Source organism: Bos javanicus, chromosome 9, assembly GCF_032452875.1.
Source record: "Bos javanicus breed banteng chromosome 9, ARS-OSU_banteng_1.0, whole genome shotgun sequence".
Taxonomy (NCBI): Eukaryota; Metazoa; Chordata; class Mammalia; order Artiodactyla; family Bovidae; genus Bos; species Bos javanicus.
Genome location: NC_083876.1, coordinates 52,738,892 through 52,763,489, shown reverse-complemented (window position 1 = coordinate 52,763,489; position 24,598 = coordinate 52,738,892). Strand labels below are relative to the sequence as shown.

General features: G+C 41.5%; 1 protein-coding gene across 6 annotated transcripts in view; it reads left to right on the top strand.

The window, feature by feature from the left end:
- Positions 1–24,598, top strand: part of KLHL32 (kelch like family member 32) — a 213,262-nt gene that overhangs the window by 74,546 nt on the left and 114,118 nt on the right. For 5 of the 6 annotated variants that reach the window (XM_061427780.1, XM_061427778.1, XM_061427776.1 and 2 more), the window contains one exon: positions 17,282–17,389. In XM_061427780.1, the coding sequence (XP_061283764.1) occupies positions 17,282–17,389 (108 nt within the window). Of the gene's footprint in view, positions 1–4,960; positions 8,200–17,281; positions 17,390–24,598 lie in introns of those variants that run through there. The other variant, XM_061427779.1, reaches the window with a different exon arrangement.

Here is a 24,598-nt window from a genome sequence, read left to right as displayed (position 1 = left end):
TTGGACATGACTGAGCGACTTCACTTCACTTCTACTTTACTCAGTGGCAACCCACTCCAGTACTCTTGCCTGGAAAATCCCATGGACAGAGGAGCCTGGTAGGCTGCAGTCCATGGGGTCGCTAGGAGTTGGACAAGACTGAGCGACTTCACTTTCACTTTTTCACTTTCATGCATCGGAGAAGGAAATGGCAACCCACTCCAGTATTCTTGCCTGGAGAATCCCAGGGACGGGGAAGCCTGATGGGCTGCCATCTATGGGGTTGCACAGAGTTGGACACGACTGAAGCGACTTAGCAGCAGCAGCTGCTTTACTCAGACTGTCAATTCACATGTTAATATCATGCAGAAACACACAGACCAATGTTTGACCAAATATCTGGGCTTCCTGTGACCCAATCAAGTTGAAAATAAGCTTTATTATCACAGATGATGACTCCCAAATTTATATCTCCAGAATGGACTCTTCCCTATATCCAACTTCTTGCTTAGTATCTCTGCTTGGATGTTGAAGAGGCATCACAAATATGTCCAAATCAGGCTCCCAGTTTCCTCCCACTCAGCTGCTTATTGCATAGTATTTTCCATTTCAGTTAACAGTGACTCTATAGATAGTGCAGGCCCCAAACTGCTGGGTAATTTGGGAGTCCTTTCTTTTGCTTCCAAACTACCAGTAAGCTCCATGGCTCTACTTTGAAAATATATTGAGACCCCAGCTATTCCTACTCCTACCACCCTGGTGCAAGCTGGGATCATTTTTCCTGGAGTTTTTCAGTGTTCTCCTATTTTATCTTTCTACTTTCATCCTTGAGCCCTTGGAGTCTATTTCAGTACTTCAGCTGCAGTGATCTTTTTGAAAGCAAGTCAGATTATATTGCTTCTGCTCAGCATTCTCTGATGATTTCCACTTTCATTCAGAGTGAAAGCCAGTGTCTTTTAGTTTACCTGGTTCTACACCCTCAGGCCTCTTTCCCATGACTCTTGCCCTTCCATCCCCATCACATTGACCTCTGTTGTTTCTCAGACATGCCTGGCATATGCTCACCTCAGGGCCTTTGCACAGCTGTTTCCTCTGCATGTATTACTCTTCTCTTTGATAGCTACATGACTTTCTCCATTGTTCCCTTCAGATCTTTGCACAAATACTACTTTCTCAGAAAGTAAGACTTTAATTTTATCTATGGTAACCTTGTTTTTAAAGAAGACTATATTTATGTATTAAGTATATAACTAGAAAATAGTAAAGACAAAAGTCACCATTTAGTTTTTGTAAACTTTTGAAGTCATACGTACAGTCAGCTAAAGCTTTTCCCTTTGGAATTTGGATTGTATTTATTCACCAGTGACAAGAATGCCTGCGTCCATATATACAGTTGTGAATATAAAACTGACCAGTGATACTTGCCGGAGAAGGCAATGGCACCCCACTCCAGTACTCTTGCCTGGAAAAATCCCATGGACCAGAGGAGCCTGATAGGCTGCAGCCCATGGAGTTGTAAAGAGTCGGACACGTCTGAGTGACTTCACGTTTCACTCTCATACATTGGAGAAGGAAATGGCAACCCACTCCAGTATTCTTGCCTGGAGAATCCCAGGGACGGGGGAGCATGGTGGGCTGCTGTCTATGCGGTTGCACAGGGTCGGACACGACTGAAGCGGCTTAGCAGCAGCAGCAGCGGCAGTGATACCTGTTTCAGCTTTCACAAGTAAAAGCGATTTTCATTAATACTAAATACTATTTTTGTTTTATCTGTCCAGATCTCTGTGTAATCTAACTGGTGTGAAGGTAGGGGAGCAGAAGGATGGCTCAGGGACACTGGGACACTGAATTTGTTTTCTTCTCACACTTGAGAAAATGGCCTTACTGATACTGAGATTGAGTTAAAACCCAGGAGAGTGATGCTTATACTAGCTCCCCAATATAGAACTTATTAGATTCTTAGTGGATATGTACTACTAGAAAGGTAACTTAAGTGCTCAGTTCCAAAGACTTGTGACCTGGCAGACATCTTGCTGTTTTCTCAGATCTAGCTGGCCTAGTTGGACATATGCAACATCACCTGAAGCTGATAGGGAATAAAGACCCTGGGAAAACTAGAAGCTAGCTACTCGTAAGTTTTAGAGTCATTGGCTAATTAGCTGGGGACCTAATGTAGTAGCATTTGGTTGCTTCCATTCAGCTTGTAACTCCAAAAATACTAGAATCTGGTCCAGAAGAGGTACTTAAAATGCTCCAGTACAGTTCTTAGGGTGATTGTGACTTAAAAAAAAAGCAACAAAACCCTGCAAACAAACATAGCTCTCCAAGGAGTCATAGAAATTGACAGAAATAATCGCAGTTGAAAATGTGTTGAATTTCTCACCTAAGTCATAAACATGTGCTATCTGTGAGTAGATGTTGGTGTTCTACAACTTTCATCCACTGATTAGTCATTTAGTTAATATCTACCAAGAAGAGGCCTCATGAACTAGCTTTTAAATTTAGCCAGAAAAAATAGCACCATTAATGATGGCCTTGACATTCAGCAAAGCCAAATTAAGCAGTCAATCTGACATTTTATAGACAGTCTGTTATGGAGCCTCACACCCGTTGGATGTTCGATAAGCATTAATTGCCTGGCTGACAATGAACAGCCACACATCTGTCTGTTACAGAAGCTTCAGTGCTTGAGTAACCAGGAGAAGGCTGATTTTAGATACGCTGTGAGATAGGATCTTGTGAGCACCAAAATGTGTATGGGGTTGGGGTTTTGTTTTGTATGTTAAAATGGATTCATAATTTCATTTTGAAACTGAACACATTCATTATAAACAGTATTCCCTTTGTCTATTCAAGGTGAAGTACCAGTTCATTGTGGTAGTGATCAACTGTTATTTCCTCTTTAAATAGAAAGCTGAGAGCTTCTAAACAATCATTGTCACATCCCCTTTTAAAATTATGTACATCAGTGCCAGAGAAATCATTAACATTTTGGATCAGATAACCATTAATTTCATTATTGTGCTGTTAGTGCACTGTGTTCATTATAGTGAGTGGAGAATGGTGAACTCTGGTCTGCATTTTATTCCTTTGTTTAAACTGATTCATTTCTACTGAATATACACACTATGAAGCTAGATAAATTCTTGTAATAATAGCAGCTAATTTTTCCTCATTTAATTCTCTGCAGTCATTGTGCTAGGCTCTTTGTATGTATTTAAGTTTGTATTGAAAGATTTTTTTTTGCTTTTTCTGCCATAGCTTTTTTATGGTTTTAAATTTATGACTTTCACACTGCTTTATTTAAAATCACAATTTCACTCATGCTTGTTTAATCACAGTAATACAGTTAACCTTAGGTTCATCGGAAAGAACAAGAACACATGTTTGAAGTATAGTGAAGCTGATGAAGACTTTAAACCTTTAGAAATTGTGTATTGAGCAGAGACAGATGTTTTATAATAGAGGGACATGGTATAAAAGATAGCTGATCATGTGAATCTGATGAGTTTGGGAAAGAATTATTGGAATCTATAGATAAGCCCTGATTCTATTTATCATTTTTATGAAAAAAAACTGGTTCGAAATGAATTGTCCACACTGTGGGATGATCCAGCCACTTGCCAAATCAATTGCTTTTAATTAGCTTATCTGATGTTGATTGGATTTGGGGCCTGCATGCCTGGATAGGAATCCAGGATTGAATTATCAGTTTTCTTCTCATGTAGAGAGATGTGACTCTGAAGTGATGAGAGAGATTTTCATATCAAATCATTCATATCACTTTAAAAATTATATATCTATGTGGCAACCCACTCCAGTGTTCTTGCCTGGAGAATCCCAGGGACAAGGGAGCCTGCTGGGCTGCCGTCTATGGGGTCGCACAGAGTCGGACACGACTGAAGCGATTTAGCAGCAGCAGCAGCAGCATGCATATATATTTTAATAAGATTAAAAGAAGTTCTCCATTTAGTTACTTTTGTATTTCTCAGCCATTAAAAAGAATACATTTGAATCAGTTCTGATGAGGTGGATGAAACTGGAGCCTATTATACAGAGTGAAGTAAGCCAGAAAGAATTTGAGCTCTTGCGGATTATTCTTAAACTATTTTCCTCCCGTTTTGTAAGATGTAGAGACTTTGCATGTAGCCCACATCGACAAAGCATCAGATGTGTTTGCAGAAGGAGTGCACTTGAGCATATGGGATGACCCAAACACTTTATATTAAACTGGCCTGTTCTGCCTGGCATCAGGAAGGTTCCAGTGAAGTGGTTGCCTGGCAACTAATGGAGTTAGAGAAAACTGTGTGTTAACTGCCTCTTGCCTCCCCTGTGTGAACGCCTAACAAGGGGAGAGTGGCTTCAGTGTGTATTGCCTGATTCACAGCTGTCAAACCAAAGTGGTGAATAAAAGCAAAGACTGAAAAGAGATGGCACAGCTGGGCTGGGTGCCTGTATTTATAGTCTTACACGTCTCTTTTATGTAAGCGTGTTGGAGAAAAAGATACTAAGGGAGGACTTTGAAAATAAAAGAGGGACTGTTGAAATTTGGGGTTAAAGTTTTAAGAACAATCATTAACTTACATTGAGTTTTTAAAGAGTAGACTAAAAAGTGATAATTGAGGTGTTCCCATGCTATTATCTCAACATTCTTCAAAAATGTTCTGTATAGAAAAGAGGTAAAACATTTTATATGATGATGTCATGAATTTTAGGACAGAAACTGTGTTTTAGTGATTGTACATATGCATACTCTAAGGTACGGGGCTGGTACATCTGCTCCTGCTCCCTTTCTATCCATATGACAGTCGTAATAACTAGATCCTGGTTGTTCTCACTTGAGCCTGGATGGGGCCTCAGAGCTCTCAACAGGACTCCACCAGTCACTACCAGCATTAGTCTGGGCAGGCAAGAAACTACCTTGGCGTTCTTCTTTGGTTTTCTTTCAGCATTTTTTTTTTTAAGTTGAAGTATAGTTGATTTACAATATTATGTTAGTTTCAGGTATATAGCATAGTGATTCAGTGTTTTAGCAGACTATACTCCATTATAGGTTATTATATGTTGATAGCTATAATTCTCAGTGCTATACAGTATATCCTTATTACTTGCCTAATTTTTATATAGAGCAGTTTGTATCTGTTAATCCCATACCTCTCGTTTGTGCCTTTCCCCTTCTCTCTACCTTTTGGGAACTACTAGTTTGATTTCTCTATCTGTGAGTCTGTTTTGCATATACGGTCATTTGTATTATTTTTTAGATTCCAAATATCAGTGACACCATACAGTGTTTTTGTTTGTCTGTTCAACTTATTTAACTAAGCATAATACTCTCTAGGTGCATGCATGTTGCTGTAAGTATCAGTATTTCCTTCTTTTTAATGGCTGAGTAATACTCCATTCCATTCCACACACATATATGTCACATCTTCTTAGTCCAGTTGTCTACTAATGGACACTTGGTTGTTTCCTGGTCTTGGCTTTTGCACATAGTGCTGCTATAAACATTGAGGTACATGTATCTTTTTGAATTAGTGTTTTTGTTTTTTTCCATATATATATATTCTGGAGTGGAATTCCTGGATCATATGGTAGTCCTGTTTTTAGTTTTTGAGGAAACTCCATACTGTTTTCCATAGTGCTTGCACCAATTTAAATTCTAATCAACAGTGTACAAGATTTCCCTTTTCTCTTAAGTCTTTGCCAACATTTGTTGTTTGTAGACTTGTTGATAACAGCCATTCTGATAGGTGTGAGGTGATATCTCACTGTTGTTCTGATTTGCATTTCTCTAATAATTAGCGGTGTTGAACATCTTTTCATGTGCCTATTAACCATCTGTATATCTTCTCTGGAGAAATGTCTGTTCATGTCTTCTGCCCATTTTTTGCTTGGGTTGCCTTGCCATTCTTTATGGCAAATTGAAAATCCTTAAAAGGTTCTACTTTTGAATTCTATAAAAATGAGTCTGAGGGATTTGTGTCAATGGTAACTTTGAGGTGGCTACTCAGATTTCCTCCTCAGGAAAGTATAAGACGGGGATGGACTGGAGAAAGGCAACTGAAGTAATTAGGAATTGGAAGGTAAAGTGATGGGTTTGTCTGAAGGCTCCTACCACTGCCGCCACCTAAGAACATAGGATGATTTACTCTTTTAAAGGCCTTGTTCTTAGAACTGTGGGTCTGTCCTTAACTAAGCAGTAACTTCCCCTCCCTTCACCTTAAATCTGGAGATCAGTTCTTGCTTGCTAAAATTTGAACTCTAGTCTCCTGCTTGGGTTGCAGGATTCCTAACATTGATCTTGAGTGCTAACCTATTATGACCCAGATAATATGGAGTAGCTGCTGTTTCCAATAGACTTAAGAGCTGCTATCACATATTGGAAAGGCCATTAAGCAGAAATCAAAGTGAATTTATTGACTTTCTACTAAGACCAAGGGGACAAAGTTGTCAGGAGGGTGACTATGATTCAATATTCTGGAAGTATTGCTAATGCTTTGCAATCTCCTGTGAAGTATTGGGGCTTCCCTGATAGCTCAGTTGGTAAAGAATCTGCCTGCAATGCAGGAGACCCTGGTTCGATTCCTGGGTTGGAAAGATCTCCTGGAGAAGGGATAGGCTACCCTCTCCAGTATTCTTGGGCTTCCCTTGTGGCTCAGCTGGTAAAGAATCCATCTGCAGTGCAGGAGACTGGGTTCAATCCCTGGATTGGGACGATCCCCTGGAGAAGGGAAGTATTGGGTGTCTCATCACTTCAAATATTCAGATAGGCAAGGAGGGTTGAAAGGGTAGAGTACTGACCACAGCTATGTCTTTCAGACTCTGAAGTGTGTGTGGGTTACTGGGGGCTCATGTTAAAGTGCAGCTTTCCATCCAGTAGGTGTGGGTGGACCTGAGAGTCTGCATTTCTATTAAGTTCTCTTTGATGCTGGTACTGCTGCCCTAGGGACCACATGCTGAGCAGCAAGAGGCCAGTGATCTCTAAAGTACCCTCCAATTTTAAAATTCCATTTACAGAAAGAAAAAAAAAGCTAGAGTTTTACTTATGATACCTAAGACACATACTATGCAGCTCTGATAAGCCACATCAGAGCCCCTTCTGTGTCTTACAGAATTCTCCCTTAATACCTATTATATTTTAATCAACACAGAATCAGTCTGCCTCCTCAGTAGCTCCACCTGTTCCTTTTCTCTTAAGGCTTTCAAGCTTGTCTGATATTACAGCCCTCTAAAAATTTCCTTTCTTCATAGCTGCTGCTGCTTCTAAGTCGCTTCAGTGGTGTCTGACTCTGTGCAACCCCATAGACAGCAGCCCACCAGGCTCTGCCATCCCTGGGATTCTCCAGGCAAGAACACTGGAGTGGGTTGCCATTTCCTTCTCCAATGCATGAGAATGAAAAGTGAAAGTGAAGTCGCTCAGTTGTGTCCGACTCTTCGCCACCCCATGGACTGCAGCCCACCAGGCTTCTCCATCCATGGGATTTTCCAGGCAAGAGTACTGAAGTGGCTTGCCATTGCCTTCTCTGTGCTTCACAGCTCCTTCCCCTGATTCACGCAGACTCTATTTCACGTCGGCATGGTCACTCCTTTACGTGGACCCCGAATTCTGCCTTTTAGGACAGCTGTCAAAATGTAATCCAAGTTTGGTCTTAGTCCTTGTGTCTTTAGTAAATTTGAAAGACAGGGTTGTGCCAATGTCTGCCGTGTCAAGACAGACCAAAAAGGTCTCTGTGTAGGAAAGATTCATACAATAATAGCTTATCAAGTTTATTCAATAAGGAAGAGTAAAAGTGCCATCCCTAAGTATCTGAAAGACATTTAAAAAGAATGAGTTTCTTTATATGGTGGATAGTGAAGTGTTGAAATCCCATACCCATGGGGTACAACCATAGACTAGAAGGTACCAGAGGGCTTCCCTGGTGGCTCAGCGGTTAAGAATCTGCCTGCCGATGCAGAAGACATGGGTTCAATCCCTGGGTCAGGAAGATCCCCTGGAGAAGGAAATGGCAACCTACTCCAGCATTCTTGCCTGGAAAACCCCCCAGACAGAGGAAGCCTGGTGAGCTGTAGTCCACAGGGTCCCCAGAGTCGGACATGACTTCACAATTAAACAACAACAAAGAGGATAACATCAGAGGCATCAAAGGAGTGAGGGATCTGAGAGGGTGACCCGAGGCTAAAACCAGATGTGTGGGTGTCATTTTCCAGAGTATCTGACTGGTGAGAAAGATAAATATAACCTGACTTCATGATGGGCAGTTTCTGGTTTTCATGTGTACTGTCTCTTTAGCTAAGAAAAGAACAGCTTGATTTGTGTTCTTTTTCCACTCCATTTTCCCTCAGTGGACCCAAGTAGTTGAAATATGGCCACATCCAGGAGGAGGAGAGTTCTAAGGAGAAGTAGGATAAACCATAATCATCCTGGTTTTGAAGGGCTCATTATCACCATGTAGTTAATTTAAGAAGTAATGTGCCAAGAGCAAAGCTATGAAACACAGATTCTTGGAGTAAACAAGCTACGTATTTGAAGATGTTGGGAAAATCAATATGTTTCGCAATTTTTAGCATATAAGGTGGATTTTTCCTTTACATGGTGAAGGTGAGGGAAAACTGGTATTTCAGAAATAAATTCACCTTTTTTCTGTCTGACTATATTTATAGTAATATTTTACCGTTTTCATTTGTTCTGACATTTTATTCTCTGAGAGTATTACTGTATTGTTTGAGGGAGACTTTTAAAAAGCCATAAATGTACAGGGAGAAAAAAACACTCCAACCAAATATCCCCACTCTTTCAGGTCATTAAGCTCCTCAAATGGCTTGGATTGCTTTTGCATTTGTGAGATAAAGAAGGTAAATAGTCCAGTTTGAAACTATGGTCAAGACCCTTCTATCCTTAAAATCAAGGAAATGGGCTATTGTGGTTAATTGAACAGTCTCATCAGCTGAGATTTACTACCTGTTTTATATGTGAGGTATAACCAAAATGCAATAAAGGATAATCACCATTAACACTAAATTGAGCAAAATGTAATCTTTGTTGATTCAGAGGTTAGTTCCTATCTCTGTAATGCCTCATGGCCATTGTAAACATCACTAATTACAGAATATATAAAAGGCTTTGGGGGATCAGGCTGGGTCTGCCACAGTCTTTGCGAGTTGCTCTTTTCTATACCTCCTTTAGACATGTTTACTTTTGTTTGTCTCTCACAAAAGATAAGAGTTGAATGTGCCCCAAACAATCTAGTTATTTCATCTGTAAAATCATTTGTGTTCCTGATGAAATGAGAATTCACCATACATCTTGCTCCTATCCAGTGCAACTCCAAAGCTACATGTAGCTTACCAGGTAAAGAGATCATAATTTACCAACTAAGTGCCTAACGAAGTCTATCATCTGCCATTCTACTTATCTCTGAGGATGTAGTAGAATTGCCATCGGTCAGTTTTGTGGCATAATGTCCCAAATCCCAGCCTAAAATTGGTTGTAGCTCATCCTGTGACTGCATGACAACTAATGTGACCTAAGGAAACTTAATTCATGTACTGTGATTTTAGGACTCAATTCATGTCATTTCCGTGTGAATTACAGAAGGAATGGCACACTATAAATCCACAGCTCTATCTGTGGTAGGCACTTCAAGTGGATTGCATTCTCACAAACTGGGTTTTCCATTAGAAAGATTTGTGGTGGTTGCAGCACATGATCAGCCAAGAGGAAGCTGTGATGACTGTAAATCTCAGCCTGGCCAAGGCTCTCCCAAAGACAAAACAGTGTGAACCAAGAAGGAGTCTGTGCAGTGTTTTCTTGTTTCTAAGCAGAAGCCTCCCATGCTTTGGCAGAATGTTGTGGCTTGATAGAGGACATTGCCATATGTTCTTACTTTTTTTCTAAATGTCTAGCTTTGAACTAATTTGGTAGATACTCTTTCTCTAACTTTTGGTTTTATCCCAGGGTCTAAAATGCCTTATATCCAGAAATTCTTTATGTCGAATTATTTTTGTTTATGATGATGTAGAAGAGCTGTTCATTATCTGCTGTTGAATTTTTAAAGAGTTTGTCAGGAAATTCATTCACTCGTTCATTGCCCTGTACTCATTGCACACATATAGGGGCTTCATGGTGGAGAAGGCAAATATGGTGCTCACTTTTATGCACATTACAGTTTAACTTTTCAGTAAGTTTGATGCTACAAAATAGCACCGTGGTCTCATCACCTCTTCTGCTACCGAAGGAGACTATTCTTCCCCATGGGCTCTAGCAGGTCTCCAGACATTCTTTAACAAGGTTAGGAAGCCTAGGTGGCTGGCATTTCACTGTGTCAGATGGCTGGGTTCTTCCTCATTTGGTGTTACCCAGTGAGGCACTTCGGAGAAGGCAATGGCAACCCACTCCAGTACTCTTGCCTGGAAAATCCCATGGACAGAGGAGCCTGGTAGGCTGCAGTCCATGGGGTCGCACAGAGTCAGACACGACTAAAGCAACTTAGCAGCAGCAGCAGCAGCAGCAATGAAGCACTTCCTAATTGAGGTGCCTAGTAAATTTATTAAACTCAGGACATCGACTTTGATTTCTTAGTTCCCTTTTTAAAAAATTTATTTATTTATTTTTGGCTACACTGGGTCTTTGTTGCTACGTGCAGGCTTTCTCTGGTTGCGCCAGGTAGGGGCTACTCTTCATTGAGGCATGCGGGCTTCTCATTGCTGTGGCATCTTTTGTTCTGAGCACAAGCTCTAGGTGAGCAGGCTCAGTAGTTGTGGCACACAGGCCGACCTGCCCCACAGCATGTGGAATCTTCCTGGACCAGGGATCAAACCCATGTCCCGTGCATTGGCAGGCAAATTGTTAACCACTGGACCACCAGGGAAGGACCCTTTTTTACCTCTTAATTAATGAGCTTTGCTCCTTTTTAAAAATAATGTGTTGTTTGTAACATTAAGTTTCTAGGACCAAATGATATGATATCAGAATGGAAGTTAGGTGTTTTTAGAAATGGAGGTGATGGTTTGTACGATGGAGTCAGTCCTTAAAGTAGGGTGTAGGAGTATGTGATGAATGTGAAGTCCTGTGGCCAGACATAGGAATTTTGAATGGAATTGTCATTAGGAAAGTCTTTGAGAGGAATGGATTTGGGCAGAGGGCAGGTGGAGAAGGCTGTTTCTTAGCTCTGGATTAGAAATGAGTTTCTATTTATTGAGCATCTACTCTGTGCCAGGGGTTATGCTTGACATTAATCTAAACATCAAGTCAACCCTGTGAGGTTGTTATCGTCCCCATCTACAGATAACAGCCTGAGGTTCAGAGGAGTGAACAAATTATCCAAAGGCCATGTGTTCAAGGTAAATAGCCTCCATGACCAAGTAGGTTATAGAACCAGGATATGAATCAGATGTGTCTTCCTGCACAACCTGTGACCTTAAAAATATGACAGGTTTCAAAAGACAGTTGTTAGAAATACACAGGTAACACGTGTTCATGATAATGATCCAAATAATGTTATATGTAAGTGGAGTAAAATAGTAGTTCCTTCCTTCCCTCTATAGTTATACTCTATAACATAACCACAGTGACCAATTTGTGTTGCTTTGTTGCTTATACAAACATGTAACATTTTTTAGGGGTTATATTCTTTTCCCAACTCTGCCAAGCCAGGTTTCAGGTTCATAGCTCACAAATCTCTGGTTGAGGGTGGAAACCTGTTCTATGCAATATTGTCTTGGTTGCTTTTGAACGATCCTTATGAAAACAGATTCAAAAAACTCCCTTGGCAGGTTGTTTTGTTCTTTAAACCTTACTCTAAAAAGGAACATTTTCCATTTCATTAACCCAGATAATTTGTTTGCAGTTTGAGTCATTTCTGTCCTGCTCTGTATATGGTTTGATGGAGAGCAGCTGGTTACCATATCAGGTGCAATTACAACTTGGAAACCTGAAAAAAATCAAGTTAATGTGGGAATATTAAAAACTGAAACACTCATCTCATGTTAAAAAAAAAAGGACACTGAAAGCAGCGGAAATTTCTTTTAGTTTCTTTTAAAAGAAGCTATAAAAAGTCTAGAAACAAATTTAGAATTACACAGATTGAAAGTTTTCTACTGTAACCTATGCTTTTTAATTTTTAAATTTCAGATCTACAAATGCCTAAGCAGAATCCACTTAACACTAAGTCCTTCCTGTGAGCATTTTCATCTATAGCCATATTTGATTTAAAAAATAAAACAAAGCAAAATAAAAAATTCTCAGAACTGATACTTCTGATATGTCAATTCTTTTAACCAGAGAATACATAGGAGAAGCTTCATTCTATTTCATTGTTTTTGCAAAGTATTAATTATTTCACTAAGAGCTTGCCATATAGCAGGTACTCTACTGAATACTTTATATTACTATTATATAACCTTCAGATTCATGAATGGGCACAATTTTTAGACCCATTTTTCAGATAAAAAAGCTGAATCACAGAGAGGGTATGTGTTTGTCCGAGTCACCTGTGATTGTTCAAACTCTAAATTTTTGGTTACAAGTTTGCTGTTTATCACGGTTCTTCACCGATCAAGTATTATGTAAATTTGCCTCTAGTGTTCTTAAGCTATGCATAGTACCTTTATTGCCAATGGCATCAGTGGGAAGTCAGATCAACTCACTAACTCACCAAGTTGTCAAATTTGCCATATTGACCATTCACCTTTGACAATTTCTAAATGAATATTAGATTTCATTTATTCATGATAAAGTAAATTTTTGAAAGTTAAATATATTCTGAATGTTTGCTATTTAATCTTACAATTGTATATGCTACATGTTACATACTCCCAATGTCTTTAGGACACTTTGAATATTATTTTTTATTTTATCACATTGTAAGCATTTAAAATATTCTTTACAAAATTTCTCAAATGGTAAGAGAACAGTAATTTTGTATTTCTAACAAGTTAGAATGTTAACTATAAGTTATCCAAGAGAATCTTATTTATTATGAAACTTAAAACTCTTACTGTGTGAAATAGAAATGAGGACCTCAAGAAAGAATGTTGTTGTTTAGTCACTAAGTTGTGTCTGGCTGTTTTGCAGTCCCATGGACTGTAGCCTGCCAGGCTTTTCTGTCCATGGGATTTCCAAGCAAGAATACTGGAGTGGGTTGCCATTTCCTTCTCCAGGGGTTCTTCCCAACCCAGGGATCAAACCTGCCTCTCCTGCATTGACAGACAGATTCTTTACCACCCTCCAGAAAGAATAAAGGACCATCAATTAAATCCACTCATTCCATACATATTAATTTAAAACATAAAGAATTGTGAAGCTCAAAAGTGAATTTGTCAGAATAAAATATTGGTATAATATGAATATTAATCCATTGGCAAAACAAAAAAAAATCACTTTGTAAAATTAAAAATAATTAGTATGAGCTTAAATAGTACTCACATGTTCAGTAATTTGCTTGAAGGACTCATACAACTCACTGAAAGCTTGTATACTCACAGATATGGCTTATTTCAGGGGATACAAATCAGAACCTTTGTTTGAGGAGGCCTTAAAAATAGCTGTGAAAAGCAAAGGAGAAAAGGAAAGATATACCCATTTGAATGCAGAGTTTCAAAGAATAGCAAGGAGAGATAAGAAAGCCTTCCTCAGAGATCAATGCAAAGAAATAGAGGAACACAATAGAATGGGAAAGACTAGAGATCTCTTTAAGAAAATCAGAGATACCAAGGGAACGTTTCATGCAAAGATGGGCTCAATAAAGGACAGACATGGTATGCACCTAACAGAAACAGAAGATACTAGGAAGAGGTGGCAAGAATACCTAGAAGAACTATACAAAAAAGATCTTCACAACCCAGATAATCACAATGGTATGATCACTCATGTAGAGCCAGACATCCTGGAATGCATAGTCAAGTAGGCCTTAGGAAGCATCACTACGAACAAAGCTAGTAGAGGTGATGGAATTCCAGTTGAGCTATTTCAAATCCTAAAAGATGATGCTGTGAAAGTGCTGCACTCAAATATGCCAGCAAATTTGGAAAACTCAGCAGTGGCCACAGGACTGAAAAAGGTCAGTTTTCATTTCAATCCCAAAGAAAGGCAATGCCAAAGAATGGTCAAACTACCACACAATTACATTCATCTCACACGCTAGTAAAGTAATGCTCAAAATTCTCCAAGCCAGGCTTCAATAATACATGAACTGCGAACTTTCAGATGTTCAAGCTGGATTTAGAAAAAACAGAGGAACCAGAGATCAAATTGCCAGCATCTGCTGGATTATTGAAAAAGCAAGAGAGTTCTAGAAAAACATGTATTTCTGCTTTATTGACTATGCCTAAGCCTTTGACTGTGTGGATCACCACAAACTGTTGAAAATTCTGACAGAGATGGGCATACCAGACCACCTGACCTGCTTCCTGAGAAATCTGTATGCAGGTCAGGAAGCAACAGTTAGAACTGGACATGGAACAACAGACTGGTTCCAAATTGGGAAAGGAGTACGTCAAGGCTGTATATTGTCACCCTGCTTATTTAACTTATATGCAGAGTACATTATGAGAAACACTGGGCTTGATGAAGCACAAGCTGGAATCAAGATTGCTGGGAGAAATATCAATAATCTCAGATAGGCAAATGACACCACCCCTATGGCAGAAAGCGAAGAAAAACTAAAGAGCCTCTTAATGAAAGTGAAAGAGGAGAGTGAAAAAATTGGCTTAAAACTCAACATTTAGAAAACTAAGATGGTATCTGGTCCCATCACTTCATGGCAAATAGATGGGGAAACAATGTGAGACTTTATTTGGGGGGGCTCCAAAATCACTGCAGATGGTGACTGCAGCCATGAAATTAAAAGATGCTTACTCCTTGGAAGAAAAATTATGAGCAACCTAGATAGTATATTAAAAAACAGAGACATTACTTTGCCAACAAAGGTCTGTCTAGTCAAGGCTATGGTTTTTCCTGTGGTCATGTATGGATGTGAGAGTTGGACTGTGAAGAAAGCTGAGTGCCGAAGAATTGATGCTTTTGAACTGTGGTGTTGGAGGAGACTCTTGAGAGTCCCTTGGACTGCAAGGAGATCCAACCAGTCCATCCTAAAGGAAATCAGTCCTAAATATGTATTGGAAGGACTGATGTTGAAGCTGAAACTCCAGTACTTTGGCCACCTGATGCGAAGGACTGACTATTTGAAAAGACCCTGGTGCTGGGAAAGATTGAAGGCGGGAGGAGAAGGGGACGACAGAGGATGAGATGATTGCATGGCATCACCGACTCAATGGACATGAGTTTGAGTAAACTCCAGGAGTTGGTGATGGACACATAGGCCTGGCTTGCTGTAGTTCATGGGGTTGCAAAGATCGGACACGGCTGAGCAACTGCACTGAACAAATCAGAACCAGCCAAGGGAAGAGACACAAAGGGCAGAGTCCAGAAAGGGACCCAACATGGATCATCCGGCCTTCCTCCGCCTGTGGAGTCCTAGCCTTACCCGCTCTTGCCCAGACTCTGTGACAGTATGCACGGGGGACTGCCAACCCGAGAAGCTCTCTCAGGTTTTCGGTGTCCAGAGCTTTTATTGGTGTTTACTCACAGTCATCCTGTGTGGCTGACCTTTTATCTCTAGCCTCTCCTGGAGGTCAGACTACTAGCTTTGATCCCTTGCTCCTCTGGAGGTCACAGCTGATACAGTATGAACCAAAGCTCCCATCATAAATCATGTTGTTATACTGTCAGTGGTCATAGCCCCAGAGAACAGAGATACTCCTTTCAGGCAGGATATTCTTAGGCCTGGAGAGGTCCTTTGGATAAGGTTAATTCTTCACTACATAGATGTACAGTTTTCTAAATAGTGTATTTCATCATCAGTGGTCCAAAATAGAATATTATCTTTATTACCTGTTAAGTTGAACTTGTTATAAGTGTACAAATTAGTGGTTTTCATTTTTTAAAATTTTATTTATTTATTGTTGGTTGTACCACGTGGCTTATTGGATCTTAGTTCCTTGGCCAGGGATTGAACCCGTGCCCTTGACAGTGAAAGTACAGAGTCCTAGCCACTGGACTGCTGGGAAATTCCTGCATTTTTTTTTAATTTCAAAGTTTTCATTTGACAAACTGATTTTCAATCCGTTGGCCATTTGGAGAACTGGTTTGGGGGCAGATTGATTTTCACTGAATATCTTAAGACAGTGGTTCTCAGATTCTGGTAAGCTTCGGAATCACTTGGATGGCCTATTACAACCCAGGTTACTGGTAGCCTGCCAGGCTCCCCTGTCCATGGGATTTCCCAGGCAAAAATCCTGGAGTGGGTTGCCATTTTCTCCTCCAGGTCTAGGTTGCTGCTGCTGCTGCTGCTAAGTTGCTTCAGTCGTGCCTGACTCTGTGCAGCCCCGTAGATGGCAGCCCACCAGGCTCCTCTGTCCCTGGGATTCTCCAGGAAAGAATACTGGAATGGGTTGCCATTTCCTTCTCCAGTGCATCCATGCATGCTAAGTTGCTTCAGTCGTGTCCGACTCTGTGAGACCCTATAGACAGCAGCCCACCAGGCCACTCTGTCCATGGGATTCTCTAGGCAAGAACACTGGAGTGGTTTGCCATTTCCTTCTCCAAGGTCTAGGTTGCTGCTGCTGCCGCTGCTGCTAAGTCGCTTTGGTGGTGTCCAACTCTGTGCGACCCCATAGACGGCAGCCCACCAGATGGCAGCTCCCCTGTCCCTGGGATTCTCCAGGCAAGAACACTGGAGTGGGTTGCCATTTCCTTCTCCAAGGTCTAGGTTAGAGCCCCATTAAATTTATACTCTAAGGAGTTCTCAGGAGATGCTAATGTTGCTGACCCAGGGGCCACACTTTGAGAACCACTGGAATAGAGTGTGATGTATGTCAGGTGTGAGGAAAGAGATGCGTCACTGAAATGAGGCAGGGAAGAAAGGCGGAGAAGTCTGGGAACAAGGCACTGCTTTCCGTGTCCTGTTGGCAAGAAAGTTTGGGAATGCTCCCCATTTTAGGTTAGCTGTGGGACCCCAGGATGGAGACAGTGAGTTCAGGGAGAGAACCTGAACCCAAGTCACCCCCAGAGAACAGCTGCGGGATTCAATGCTCCTCTGTGTATGAGGCACGCAGGGCCCTTTGTGTGTTACTGTAACCGGACACCAGAGTGATTTGCAGTGGCTTGTGTGAAGGAAGCCTTGTGGAAGCATTTCAGAAACCAAAATCAATCTTTAACTTGTTTCTTTCTTAATTTCTCTAGGACTTCATTGTGTTCCCTTGCTTTTTAAGTCCCGTAACTGTCTTCCTTTCTCTCCTACCTCAGGCCATGTTCAGTCTTTGTATGGTGGAAAGTGGTGCTGACGAGGTGAATTTACACGGTGTGACCAGTCTTGGCTTAAAGCAGGCTCTGGAGTTTGCATACACAGGACAGGTATGGTACCAGATGTCATCCGAGAGGCTTAACTTCACATGACCAGAGGAGATTATCCTTGAGGAATGAGGTCTAGGTATTTTTCTTGTTATTCATGTCAATGTTGAAAAAAAGTTTTGCCTCCACTTAATAACTAAAATAATAGAAAGGTAAGTAGAACACTTTGATTTTAAATATGACCCAGGAAACATGGTATTTTAATCTTAGCTCAGTGGCTTGCTTATACGATTTTTAAATATCTTAAGGGATTATCATATGGGAGAGTTTGCAAGATAACTCGAATTTTCGTTGTTATCAGTTCACTGAAGCTCAGTGACTCAATCATGGCTTTATTGACCAAAAGGGAAAGTGAAGTGACTCAGTCGTGTCCAACTCTTTGCAACCCGGTGGACTGTAGCCTATCAGGCTCCTCCGTCCATGGGATTCTCCAGGCAAGAGTACTGGAGTGCGTTGCCATTTCCTTCTCCAGGGGATCTTTCTGACCCAGGGATTGAACCCAGGTCTCCTGCATTGTGGGCAGATGCTTTAACCTCTGAGCCACCAGGGAAGTCCAAAAGACCAAATTAAAGCTTTAAAGAGCTATGTCTAACATCTTGGCACCCTATCCTCTGCATTTATTTCAGGGTCAGGGCCTCAGATTAGAATGTGATGGTTTAAAAGCCAAAGTTTGTTTAGCACTAAAATCATTAGAGGACCTACAGGAATCTCCAGAGCACATTCATTTTATTTCTTGCTTTTTAAATGAAAGTAATAGTGACAACTAACATATGTTAGTGTATGACTGTCAGAGAAAATCAAAACAAGACTGCATATGAACAGTATGAACAGAGATCTGAAGCTTCATCTTTCTTACCTCATTGCATGTTAGTGAAACAACTATTAGAACACACGAAACCCATCCTTATAGAATTATGTTTAAATTGAGATGTAATATTTTTAAGATTTATTTTTGATATGGAGCATTTAAAAAGTCTTTGTTGAATCTGTTGCAGTATTGCTTCTGTTACTTATGTTCTGGTTTTTTGGCTACGAGGCATGTGGGATCTTAGCTTCCAGATCAGGAATCGAACCTGCACTCCCTGCATTGGAAGGTGAAGTTCTAACCACTGGACTGCCAGGGAAGTCCCAGTTGAGATGTAACTGACATATAACATTGTATTAGTTGTAGGTATACAACAGAATGATTTTCATTATGTACAACAGAATGATTTACATCAAAACAATTACTGTAATAAGTTTTAATTAATGTCTGTCACCACACAAAGTTGACAGATTTTTTTGTGTGATAAGGATTTTTAAAATCTCCTTTCATAGCATGTTTTAGGTATACAGTACAGTATTGTTAACTATAGTTGCCATGTTGTACATTACAACCCAGAACTTATTTATCTTAAAACTTTTATATCTTATAAAAGTTTGTACCTTTGACCCCCCCCTTCACCCATTTTGCCCACCCTCGTCACCCCCTACTTTCATTTGAGAGCTACTCAACTATGTCAGTGGAGAAGGCAATGGCACCCCACTCCAGTACTCTTGCCTGGAAAACCCCATGGACAGAGGAGCCTGGTAGGCTGCAGTCCATGGGGTCGCTAAGAGTCTGACACGACTGAGAGACTTCACTTTCACTTTTCACTTTCATGCATTGGAGAAGGAAATGGCAACCCACTCCAGTGTTTTTGCCTGGAGAATCCCAGGGACAAGGGAGCCTGGTGGGCTGCCATCTTTGGGGTCACACAGAGTCGAACACGACTGAAGTGACTTAGCAGCAGCAGCAGCAGCAGCAGCAACTACGTCAGACCAGATACCGAGTAGTTATTTATCTTCTTTTATAGTGTTTTGTTATTTAATTTCATTTCATCCAACTTATGTTCAGTGTCTTCTGTGCTAAAATAAGGGCTGCTGCTTTTGGCAGGCTCACATCCTGGTGGGGGAGAGTCATATACATGATTCCATGTCCTACTGTGGTGGGAAGCATAATAGCAGAATATGAGACACAGTGGGGACAAAGGAGAGGATGTGGTTAACTTGGTTCCTCAGTGCAAACCTTCACAGAGAACGCAGGCAGATTCTTTACCAGCTGAGCTACAAGGGAAGCCCTTTGAAGGGTAAGGAGACTGCTAGGGAATAGGGAAGAAGTTTGCAGAAGAACAAATGTGTGTGTGTGCACTTAGAACAAAGTTCTGGGGGGGAGACAGAGTTGCATTTATTCTGCCCAGTGACCCATTCTTGATGTTGCATCCCACAACATGTCACACAGAGGTGACAGTCTTGCAGCATATACAGCAATAACTCATCTTTTCAGACTGTGCACTTAAGGGACAGGAAGTGGGCTGGCATTTTGTGGAGCACCCTCTTCAGGAACAAGGGCACTGCCCTGGGCATTTCATGTGTGCTGTGTAGCCTAATACTCTAGACAGCTCTGAGGAATTTAGTGATCCTGTTGTAAAGACGACAAGCCCTGGAAGGTGCAGTAAATGACTAAGATCAATCTCCCAGGTTTGACCCAGTGAGTCAAACCCAGTCCTCTTAATTTTGAATCCTTTTCATTTATTCTTAGCCCTTTCTTAATGCTCTATGTCATTAAGAAAAAATTAAGTCATATTTGTTATACCTTGATTAAGGAGATGGGGAAGTATTTGGACGTTTTAGAAAGCGAACTCTTGGGAGAAGGCAGTGGCAACCCACTCCAGTACTCTTGCCTGAAAAATCCCATGTACGGAGGAACCTGGTAGGCTGCAGTCCATGGGGTCACTAGGAGTCGGACACGACTGAGCGACTTTACTTTCACTTTTCACTTTCATGCATTGGAGAAGGAAATGGCAACCCACTCCAGTGTTCTTGCCTGGAGAATCCCAGGGACGGGGAGCCTGGTGGTCTGCCGTCTATGGAGTAGCACAGAGTCGGACACGACTGAAGTGACTTAGCAGCAGCAGGTTCCTTTAGAGGAAAGAGGGATGCCCTTGTGCATCAGTTGAATATCTCAGTTGGCACGACTCTGAACCTCAGTATCTTCACATAAGGTTGGTTATAATCAATGTCACCTCCAAGATTAAGTTTGCTGTTCAGTCGCTCAGTTGTGTCTGATTCTTTTGCAACCCTCTTATTGTCACCCACCTGGCTTCTCTGTCCATGTGATTTTCCAGGCAAGAATACAGGAGTGGGCCTCCATTTCCTTCTCCAGGGGATCTTCCCAACCCAGGGAGTGAACCTGCATCTCCTGCCTTAGCAGGCAGACCTTTACCACTGAGCCACCTGGGAAGCCCACTATTGGAGTGATGGGCCTTAATAACTCAAAAGTAAGCTCAGAAATAGTCTGGCCCAGAGTTGGAGTGGAGCATGAGAAACTGTTTTTAGGCACTACTAGCCTAGAATAGGGGAGAAGGCAATGGCACCCCACTCCAGTGTTCTTGCCTGGAAAATCCCATGGGCTGCGAAGCCTGTTAGGCTGCAGTCCATGGGGTCGCTAGGAGTCGGATACGACTGAGCGACTTCACTTTCACTTTTCACTTTTGTGCATTGGAGAAGGAAATGGCAGCCCACTCCAGTGTTCTTGCCTGGAGAATCCCAAGGACGGGGAAGCCTGGTGGGCTGCCGTCTATGGGGTCGCACAGAGTCAGACACGACTGACTCGACTTAGCAGCAGCAGCAGCCTAGAATAGAACAGCCTGGGTGCAAGTCACCATGGTGAGACACTGGCAACTAGCAAGCCAATCCTGCTGGTGCTCTGCTCAGGTGTTCAGGCCCCAGGGGCCTTGGCTGCCTTATTAAGCCATCTTGTATACAGTGCTGCACCAAGTGCCAGGACAGGATGAAGCGAAATAAACAGCCTCGGCCTCGAAACCCCAAGAGAGGAGATGGACTAGCCGTCCAGGTGAGGGGCCCTTGGGTGTTGTGGCCTTCTTGGGAGCAGCCTTAAGGGGAGACCTTGGAGGGTCTGTGGGGGCAGTTCTCTGTTTTCTCAAGATGGGGGCCAGGTTTGGATCCTAGGACTGGGGCCAAGTGGAGAATGTGATGGACATTCTGATCTTGGGGAAGTAGTTGGGGTTTGTCCCACAAGTAGACCTTTTCTGAAAATATCTTCTGGTTGTCTGGAGCTGTATCTGGGGGCTCACATGTATCACCTTGGAACTTTTCCAAGTTGAGGATCATAAGTCCTACCTGCTTCCTAGGGCTGCTGTGAACGTTTAAGGCTGTAACCTGGGTAAGTTGTTTTGCCTGGTGCCTGGCACACAGTAAGCCCTCACATGTACTGAATGGCATTGTGATAACAAAACCCTTATAGTGATATAACATCCAATATTAATGTATTAATAAAATCTTAAAAAAGGAAAAAAATAGAAAGTGAACTCTTTTTGATGGTTCTCCCGACCTGGGTGCTTTTCCAGTGCTGAGTTCATGAGGGCTCTGAGTTGCTGCATTTGTACTTTGTGTGTGATTATTCTTTGCTGCAGAGTGGAAGTTTGGTACAGTCTTTCTTGAACAACATTCATGGCAGTTTGGTTTCTTAAACACCAAAATGACTTTATGATAAATCTGTTTTCTCTTTGAAATATAAACATAGATGACGGCAAAAAATGGAATTGTAGTATACTTGGAAAATGCAAAAAAGCTTTGTCTTACTCTAGAAATGAAATGAACATTAAGCAAAGAGTTTAGAATAAAAATATGAATAAAAGCATGGTTCTTCAGTTTCTTGTTATTTACTATTGTGGACATTTGCTGAAAGATGGTCTTCAGCCATGGTATGTATGTAGATTTGTAAAAATCTTGGGTTAACATTTAAATTATCTACCTAAGCTATTCCTGATAGTTGATTATACCTTCAGTCTGTTGTAGTAAGCATAGTATAAAATGTTAAGTATTTTAAGTGCCTGAAAATCGTTACTGCCTTGGGAAGAAAATTGAAAGTATAGAGTGGGTGTGATGAATGAGTACCACTGTGTAACAAGGTGTGTGTGTGTGTGTGTGTTCCTCCTACACACTGTTCTAAAGCATAGCCTTCTTAAAATTGGTCACAGATATCATCCAGGAAATTTTAAAGAAAAATCAAATTGTCCTCCTAATGCTAATACATCCTCTGAAAATGCATGCGCTTTTCTTATCAAGGCACACATGCACTCTGGCTTCACGCTAGTTAGAGGCGTGCCCTTCCTGTGGGAACACCCTGCTTGGGTCATCACCTGAGCAGAGCCCCGCATGCGTGGCAGTGCTCGTGAGTGACCCTGCACAGCTGTACACAGCGGAACTGGCCATGGAGAGCAGAGGAGCCAGACTGCAAGTCCTGTTCTGGGCTGGCTCCAGGAGCTAGGTTAAAAGCAAAGGGTATGATGCAAAATTGTCACTGGCAAGATCTGCCAGAGGAAGAAAACGATAAAGTGAACCTGAGGAAATGCCACCTTTTACTTACCAGTGAGCAAAGGGAATCCTGTTCCCCTGCTGTCCCTCAATCTCCTTGCTTTCCAACTCTGGCCAGGAGTCCATTCCTATTTCAGTCCAGTCCTGATAGAAGAGACCTGAAAAAGAAGGGGAAAAAAACTGTCTAGGGATGGGAGGAGGGAAGGAAGCTCAGGAGTGATGGGATATATATATATATATATATATAAAATTATAACTGGATTCACAGTACAGTTGTTCTGTAATACTGACTGTTGTACTACAGAAACCAACATAAAATTATAAAGCAGCTTTCCACCATTTAAAATTAAATAAAACTTAAAAAAAAAAAGAGATTGGTATTGACATATGCACACTACTATATATAAAATAGATAACCAGCAAGTCCCCACTGAGAACTCTACTGAGTACTTTGTAATGACATATATGGGAAAAGAATCTGAAAAAGAGTGGTTATATTTATATGTATAACTAATTCACTTTGCTATACAGCAGAAACTAACACAAGATTTTAATCCAACTACACTTCAAAAAATTTTTTTTTAAAGAAGGATTCTAATGGAGATGTTACTTGCCTCAGATGATGCCTCAGAAAACCCAGCCAGTCAGTGAGGAGCACCTAACATCAAGACCCTTTCATAAAGATATGAGCACTGCTCAGCAACTGTAAGTGAAAAAAAAACTGAAAGTGTTAGTAACTCAGTTGTGTCTGACTTTTTGTGACCCCATGGACTATAGTCCACCAGGTTCCTCTGTCCATGAAGTTTTCCAGGCAAGAATACTTGAGTGGGTAGCTATTCCTTTCTCCAGGGGATCTTCCTAACCCAGGGATCAGACCCAGGTCTTGTGCATTGCAGGCAGATTCTTTGCTGTCTGAGCCACCAGCTCAACAAGCAGAAGAACATGTAGTCCTAAAGGTCTTTGATTATGCCTCTTGGAATTTAAGTAGGTAAGGGCCCAAAATGAAAGCAAATAGGACTGAGAACTACAATAAAGTTTGCTGTATTAATACTCTGGCTGCCATGATGTTAAGGACGAAAGACTATATGCCGATAATGTGATAAAGTGAAAGTTGCTCAGTCGTGTCCAACTCTGTGACCCCATGGACTATAGGATCCATGGAATTCTCCAGGCCAGAATACTGGAGCTATTCCCTTCTCCAAGGGATCTTCCCAACCCAGGGATCAAACCCAGGTCTCCTGCATTGCAGACAGATTCTTTACCAGCTGAGCTGCTGCTGCTGCTGCTGTCGCTTCAGTCGTGTCCGACTCTGTGCGACCCCATAGACGGCATCTCACCAGGCTCCCCGGTCCCTGGGATTCTCCAGGCAAGAACACTGGAGTGGGTTGCCATTTCCTTCTCCAATGCATGAAAGTGAAAAGTGAAAGTGAAGTCGCTCAGTCGTCAGGGACTAAATGCCTTCCATATAGTAGAGCAAGGGGTTCAAGCTCGTTGGCTTCCTCTTAACTTTCCTGAGAACTCTCCCTTCCTTGTGTTCTGTCCCTTGCTGCCTGATGGAGCATTTCCAGAAACCCAGTAAAGAGAGAAACTGTGCACTCAATGATAGGTTTGTAATCCCCTTTGAATTTCCCAGAGTACCCCTCTAGGTACTGCTAACTTTGCCAGCCATGAACCAGGCACACCGTATCTGGGCAGATGAAAAGGACTCTTTGATATCTGTTGTTTTCTTGCTTTTCTTTTCATATCCAGTAGCTCCAGCCTCTGGTTCCTCAGCATCATGGAAGAACCTATCTCTGGGGACACACATCCTGATTACCGTTCCCTGGTGCAGAGAATGCTTTGGTAGAATCTTAA